Source organism: Vicia villosa, linkage group LG3 (assembly GCF_029867415.1).
Source record: "Vicia villosa cultivar HV-30 ecotype Madison, WI linkage group LG3, Vvil1.0, whole genome shotgun sequence".
NCBI lineage: Eukaryota > Viridiplantae > Streptophyta > Magnoliopsida > Fabales > Fabaceae > Vicia > Vicia villosa.
Genome location: NC_081182.1, coordinates 154,996,807 through 155,004,755, shown reverse-complemented (window position 1 = coordinate 155,004,755; position 7,949 = coordinate 154,996,807). Strand labels below are relative to the sequence as shown.

Below are 7,949 nucleotides of genomic sequence, written 5' to 3'. Positions count from 1 at the left end.
ATTCCCTAATCTGTTTCTCAATCACTTAGTGGCATAGAAATGAGTGGGATTCATTCCCTAATCTGTTTCTCGGTCACTACTTAATGGGAGAGAAATGAGTGGGATTCATTCCCTAATCTGTTTCTCAAACATTAATTAATGGGAGAGAAGTGAGTGGGATTCATTCCCTAATCTGCTTCTCGATCATTATATAATGGGATAGAAGTGAGTGGGATTCATTCCCTAATCTGCTTCTCGAGCATTATACATTGTATGTGATTCAAATCGCAAAGTAAATCCCCTTAAAAAATACCCAACCAAAAACATTTAAAACACTTAATAAAGGCTCAAATTAAAACAAAGTGACGAAGTGGTGCGAAACCTTGTATTGGGTTTTGTTCATCATGTAGTTACATAAAAAACACAAACCCAAGTTCATTCTTTTGCCTTGTTAGGCGCTTAAGAACAAGTTAAGTCCTTTCCAAAACTAGGCGTATAAGTCTCCAAAGGTCGAGCATCGTGGATTGTGACCTTAACCGCTGTTCAACTAAAAAACACAAAACAAATGGAAACTATGGAGCCGAACTACGGTCGTTCTGATTCCTGAAAAGGATACGTAGGCATTGGGTCGCGGGGCCTAAGCGGACACACTTGTAAATAATTCCTTCTTTTCCCCGTATTTCTTTTGCATGCATTCGCATTTAGGTTTTAGACATTAGATACACCCTTTAGATAGAAACAAACGTAGGTGGATACCATCGAGTACGATGGGCGTGAGGGGTGCTAACACCTTCCCCTTGCGTAACCGACTCCCGTACCCTATTCTCTGGTCGAAAGACCTTGTTCTTATTCTGAGTTAGGTTTCCTGGTATTCCTTTCCCTTATGGGATAAATATATTAGTGGCGACTCTGATCCATTTTTCGCGGTAGCGACAGGCGCCACTGATCGTACCTGATCAGAAGAATCGTCAAGGCGTCAGAATCTGGCTTGAAGAGCAAGATGGGGGGGTACCTGCAAGGTCCTCCGATGCTAAAGTCAGTAGCTATCAGAGAATGAAGGTTTAGAGAGTGAAGAATATGATACCTGACCCTCTAGTGAAAGAGGGTATTTATAGCCCCCAGCGCTGGGCCAAGGTTTCCTAATTGGGCCAAATCCAATTGGAGGCCCACGTGCTAGGAAACTGCCAGAACGTCCTTGTGTTAGGGCTGAGTCAGCAGGTGACCCACATTCTGGATGAGCGTGGCGTAGGATCTGGAGGAGGTTGACCGGGTCCTTCGCTGAAGTGTGACGCGTGGTCTTCGCGCCTGGTCAATCCATAACGGCTACCAAGTAAATGGGCCCAAACGCTTTGGGCCTGCTCGGCTGGTGGGAAGAGCTGGGCCTGCTCGGCCCAGTCCAGAACAAAACCTAATTTAACAAAATAAAATATTTTTTTCGAATTTTTGGATAGGTTAGAAATAATTAAAAAAAAAGCAAATATATACATAATTACTAATTAACTAAGCAAAATAAATTAACTATGAATAAAAAAAAATATTTTTATGTCAAATATTAGATTATAAAAATATAAACCTAAATCTAAAAGGAAAATATTTTTGGAGTTTTTTGATTGGTTGAAAATAATTAAAAAGCAATATTTACATAATTACTAATTAATTAAGCAAAATAAATTAATTATGAAAAGAAATAAAATATTTTTATGTTAAAAATTAAATAAATATTTTATCAACTTAAAACTAAAATTAAAACATTTTTTTTTAGAAATTGAAAATATGCATAAATATGGAGTTTTTAATTCATGAACTCCTAACACTACTACATATTAAAAACTACATTGTACTTACTCTATGATGTCCCAAGAGTGGAATAGAGTGATTGAAATTGATTGAAGGTGGCTATTTGAATGAGCCTTGATTTTTTACAAGTTTCTTGAAACTTTTGAAAAATATAAAATGCTTAAACTATGACTTTGGTGTTTGTTGTTGTTCTTTCCCTTTGGCTCCTCTTTTTTTTGCTCTTGGACATTTTGGAAAGCTTGTAATGAGCTCTTCAACTTTCATGTTGACCAATTCTCTTGATTCAAAAGGGATCTTGGTGATATATGGCCATGAATTTGGCAAAAAAGTGTTGAAAAACACTTAGAAAATTTTCTAAGTTTTTCAAATCTTGACTTTTGTTGACTTTTTTTTTGATATTTCTCACTTTTGATGATCAAATTGAATAATTTTGAAATACCTTGATGATGAGAAATTTTGAATTTCAAAGTTGACCAAAAAGTCAAAGTTTGACTTTGTCCGCACAGTTGACTTTTTTCATGCAAACAACAGTTTTGCGATCTTTTGATGAATCAAGGTCTTCTCCTCAATTGAATGACATGAATTGAATATAATGTTGATTTGAAGGCCTTTGAATCATGAGAGAATGATGAACCTCTTGTGGGCCTCAAAACCCTAATTTCTTCAGCTTTCTTTTGATCATTCTCCTGTTTTTGACACACAAGCAACAAACTTTTTTTTAATATTTTTTTGTTAGTAAATAAAAATATGCATGATGATAAATGATAATGATAATGATCACGATACTTAGAAAAATGATGGGATCTCAGAGGTCAAAAATTGGGGTGCAACAGATCGGTACTACTACCGCCCTATTCGGCCGCTGCTTTCGCGTTCAAAGGCAGTCGGCTGGAGGGCGCTTCAGTTGGGTTTCTTTCAAGAACGCCGACCGGAAACTCTTCAAAATGTACACCGACTCGGTAAAGGACTTTAAAGATCGTTATTACGTTGTTCGTCTGCATAGCCGGGCAGCGTATACTTCACTGACCCAGTTGGTGACGGTTCGCGGCGATGATGGAAACCCGGAACGTGACGAGACTGGTGCGGTGAAGACAAAACTCTGCAACATGTTCCCTTTCTTCTGGTGGGGAGGCCATTCCAATGTTCCTCCTAAGAATTACGTCTGCGAGGATGAGGACTTGGACGAGCAGGACACAAAGTCTTACGCGATCCTATGCAAGTATGTTGGCAGCTTTTCCCTGGCCCGATGGGTGACGAGGAGTGGCGACCCCATCCTAGACGACGAGGGCGTAGCGATGGTCGAGACGCGGGCGATAAACACGAAAGCCCTTCTGTCGTGCAAGACACCCGAGGAAACTAAGGCGCTGCTAGGTGGTGTTTAGGTTATTTCTCTTTCGGATTTCTAACTAACGTTTCTTGCTAACTCGTCTGTTTTGTTTTTCAGATGCCATGTCGACGAAGGATGACAAACTTACCAAGATGGCCCAGGAAGCGCGGAGACTTCGAGCAAAGAAGTAGCCCCGGACGGGGGGCCCGGGAGACACCTCGGGGTCGACTAGCTCTCCGGTGGTGAACTTGGAGGCCGAGAGGACTCCAAAGAGGCAGCGCCAGGCAGAGGCAACTCATGAGGAGGCGTCAAGTTTGGGGCCTGATCGTGCATTTGTGCTCCCTCCCTGCTTCAAAGATGGACAATACCTCGAGCGGTATCCTTTGTCTGTCTCCTCGGATGAGGCTAGGAGGATGGAGGAGATGGATGCTCCTGCTCGGTTTAAACAGCTTACCGGGGATAGTGCCGCTGTTATGCGGGTCTTGGAGATGACCCAAGTGTTCTCTAAGAGGAACACAGTGTCCGCTGCTGCGCTAAAGAAAGTGGAGTCAGACAAGAAGGCTGCCGAGGACAAGCTGGCCAAGGCGGAGGCTGCCCGGGAGAGGGTGACGAAGAGGGTAGAGGAGGTGGTGAAGAAAAAGGATGAGGAGTTGGAGGCGGAGAAAAAAAGGTCTGCCGATCTTGAGGCGTCTTGGGTGCCGACGACGGAAGAGTTCGAGGATGCAGCCGGATTGAGGTCCAGAGCCGAGCTTGTTGAGAAGATCGATAAACTCAAGCTCGATTGTGTTGAGATGGTTGAAGCTGGGTTCAGCCGCGCAGTTGAGCAACTGAAACTTCTGAATCCGGAGTTGAAGGTAGACAACATCGGGCTCTCGTTGAGGATCATGGACGGACAATTGGTGCCTGACTCTCCGGCCGAGGACGAATGACTTTGTTGGTTTTATTTACTTTGAGTCTGCGTGCACGTGTTTGTTCGGCATGCGTGCCATATTACTTTTTCTTTTTGGATACTGGGCTATGCCCGACTTGTTTCGGGGGCCTGCGTACCCATAATTTTTGTAACCTTCGGATATTACCGACCTATTTGGTCGGGGTTTTAACTTTTGAATGCACTTTTATTTCATAATCTTGCATGTGTTCGACTTTCTTCTGTGTGTTTAGGAAGCCTTGCGTTTTAGAAATATTTTTGTTATGGGATTGTGCTCGACAACTGATGGTCGTCCATCTGTGCGAATGTTATCACACTTAGAAATATTTGTTATTAGACTGTGCTCGACAACTAATGGTCGTCTGTCCGTGTGAACGTTATCACACTTAGAAATATTTGTTATTGGACTGTGCTCGACAACTGATGGTCGTCTGTCCGTGTGAATGTTATCACACTTAGAAATATTTGTTATTGGATTATGCTCGACCTTAGGTGATCTTCCGGGCGTGTGGGGTATGGACCGGATGCGCAGAGCAGGTGTGCGCTATGAATGAGTATGAGACCGCGGTCGAGGCCAGGCGCTCGTGTCATGAACGGTGTCATCGCGAGCTGGGGTTCTGCCGTGCAGGTACTGCCACGGTGGATCTAGGTGTAGGGCTCCCCGTGTGATCGGATCTCTGTCTTGGTAAGGAATTCCGATCGTTGTTGTCATGGAGCGTTCGCGTCTGTACCAGGATACGTGTCTGCACCCGGTCACTTCTCGTCTTTGAGGTTAGTGCTCGGGTGGCTGTTAGCAGGCTTTAGCTGTAATATCGTCTGAGTTTCTCAGCGTTCCATGGTCGAGCAAGTTTTTCACCGAGCAGGTTCTCGAGGTAGTAGGCGCCATTCTCGGTTTTGTCGTAAACTCGATATGGGCCTTCCCAGTTTGGGGCGAGTTTGCCTTCGCGTGAGTCTTTCATGTTTCTGCGCAAGACTAGAGCTCCGACTTCGAACTCGCGTTTGATGACTTTGGCATTGTGGCGCAATGCTATCTGTTGCTTTAATTTTGCTTCGCGGCTCCTACTCGGATTTCCTCGACCATGTCGAGTTCCTCCCTCATAGATTCGTTGTTGAGTTCTTCCTCGAGGGGTGACTCGGTACGACGAGATGGTTCTCGGATTTCCACGGGTATAACGGCCTCGGTGCCATAAGTTAATCTAAATGGAGTTTCTCTCGTGCTCGAATGCGGGGTCGTCCGGTACGCCCAAAGTACGTTGTGCAACTCCTCGACCCAAGCTCTTTTAGCTTTGACGAGCCTTCGTTTTAATCCTCGGAGGATGACTCGGTTCGCGGCCTCGCCCTGCCTATTGGTCTGGGAATGCTCGACTGAAGTGAAGTGTTGCTTGGTACTAAGCTTAGCTATGAATTCTTGGAATTTTTTGTCCGTGAATTGGGTGCCGTTATCGGTTATTATCGCCTGTGGTACCCCAAACCGAGCGAGCATGTTCTGTTTGTAGAAGAGGAGCACGTTTTGGGCGGTGATTTTAGTGAGTGCTCCGGCTTCTATCCATTTAGTGAAGTAGTCCACGACGGCGATCAGGTATTTGTTTTGGAATGATCCTACTGGGAAAGGTCCGAGGAGGTCCATTCCCCAAGTGGAGAATGGCCAGGGTGAGGATAGGGATTTGAGCTCGTGCGAGGGAGCTAGGTGCATGTCGGCATGACGCTGACATTTGTCACACTTCTGGACATGCTCTTTGGCGTCTTGTTGCATGGTCGGCCAATAGTATCCGGCCCTTAGGGCTTTCCTTGCTAATGAGCGACCGCCGAGGTATTGGCCGCTGATTCCCTCGTGAAGTTCCTGCAGTATTTCGAGCGCTTGGGCGGCGTCGACGCATTTGAGCAGGGGAATGTGTTAGAACAAGATTTGTTCTGATCAATTATCTTAGTTTTGATGATAACAATAATATGAATTTTGCTTAAGATAATATGGTACTCTAATCCAATGCAATTTCCTTTTCAGGAAATATATAAAGAGTATGCATAATTCAGCGCTCAGAAGCTTTGTCTCAAAGGGTTCAGCATGCAACATCAGAACATGGTCTGGCAAGACATCAGAAGATGGTCGAAGCAGAATCAGAACATGGGTCTATGGAAGCATCAGAAGAACATGAGATCAGAAGCACTGAAGTTCTAATGGTATCACGCTCAGAAGCACTTCAAGGTCAGAAGATCAGAAGATGCTTTGCACCAAGCTGTTTGACTCTGATGATATTCAAACGTTGTATTCACAAACATCAGATCAGAAGGAAGTACAAGTGGCAAGCTACGCTGACTGACAAAAGGAACGTTAAAAGCTATTATAGGCTACGTCAGTAGACACAGCGTGAACAAGGCTCGAGGTAGTTGACAAAAGCGTATAACATTAAATGCGATGTTGTACGGAACACGCAAAGCATTAAATGCACTCAACGGTCATCTTCTCCAACGCCTATAAATATGAAGTTCTGATGAGAAGCAAGGTTAATGATTTCTAACGATTCTGCACAAAACAACTCATATTAACTTGCTGAAACTCTGTTCTACTCAAAGCTCAGAATCTTCATCTTCATCAAAGCTCACTACATTGCTGTTGTAATATATTAGTGAGATTAAGCTTAAACGTTAAGAGAAATATCACAGTTTGTGATTATCGCTTTTAAGAAGCAATTGTAATACTCTTAGAATTGATTACATTAAGTTGTAAGGAACTAGAGTGATCGTGTGGATCAGAATACTCTAGGAAGTCTTAGAGGTTATCTAAGCAGGTTGTAACTAGAGTGATCGTGTGGATCAGAATACTCTAGAAAGTCTTAAAGGGTATCTATGCAGTTGTTCCTGGAGTGATCAGTGTGTGATCAGAAGACTCTGGAAGACTTAGTTGCTGACTAAGTGGAGAACCATTGTAATCCGTGCGATTAGTGGATTAAATCCTCAGTTGAGGTAAATCATCTCTGCGGGGGTGGACTGGAGTAGTTTAGTTAACAACGAACCAGGATAAAAATAACTGTGCAATTTATTTTTATCTGTCAAGTTTTTAAAGCTACACTTATTCAAACCCCCCCTTTCTAAGTGTTTTTCTATCCTTCAATTGGCATCAGAGCGCCGGTTCTAAGGTGCAAGCACTTAACCGTGTTTAGAAAAGATTCAGGAAGAGAAAAACGCTTCAGTAAAAGATGGTTGATGAAACTGCAAAGTCTACACCTGCATCTACATCTGGCTCTGCTGAGCAACACAACGGTAACAATGGTTATACTAGACCGCCGGTATTTGATGGTGAAAACTTTGAATACTGGAAAGATAAACTGGAAAGTTACTTTCTTGGTCTAGATGGTGATCTATGGGATCTTCTGATGGATGGTTACAAACATCCAGTAAATGCCAGTGGCGTAAAGCTGACAAGGCAAGAAATGAACGATGATCAGAAGAAGCTTTTCAGGAATCATCATAAATGCAGAACTGTTTTGCTGAATGCTATCTCTCATGCTGAGTATGAGAAGATATCTAACAGGGAAACGGCCTATGACATATATGAGTCCTTGAAAATGACTCATGAAGGAAATGCTCAAGTCAAGGAGACTAAAGCTCTCGCTTTAATCCAGAAGTATGAAGCCTTCAAGATGGAGGATGATGAAGACATTGAAAAGATGTTTTCAAGATTTCAAACTCTTACTGCTGGATTGAGAGTTCTTGACAAGGGATACACCAAGGCTGACCACGTAAAGAAGATCATCAGAAGCTTACCCAGAAGATGGGGTCCTATGGTGACTGCATTCAAGATTGCAAAGAATCTGAATGAAGTTTCTCTGGAAGAGCTGATCAGTGCCTTGAGGAGTCATGAAATAGAGCTGGACGCAAATGAGCCTCAAAAGAAAGGTAAGTCTATTGCATTAAAATCCA

The 7,949-nt window shown here is 43.3% G+C and overlaps 1 protein-coding gene across 1 annotated transcript; it reads left to right on the top strand.

Moving 5' to 3' along the window:
* The first annotated feature begins 3,516 nt into the window (after positions 1-3,516).
* On the top strand, positions 3,517-4,032 carry LOC131659205 (uncharacterized). The gene has a single exon (XM_058928430.1). The coding sequence runs from the start codon at positions 3,517-3,519 to the stop codon at positions 4,030-4,032; it is 516 nt and encodes a 171-aa protein (XP_058784413.1).
* The last annotated feature ends 3,917 nt before the right edge of the window (positions 4,033-7,949 follow it).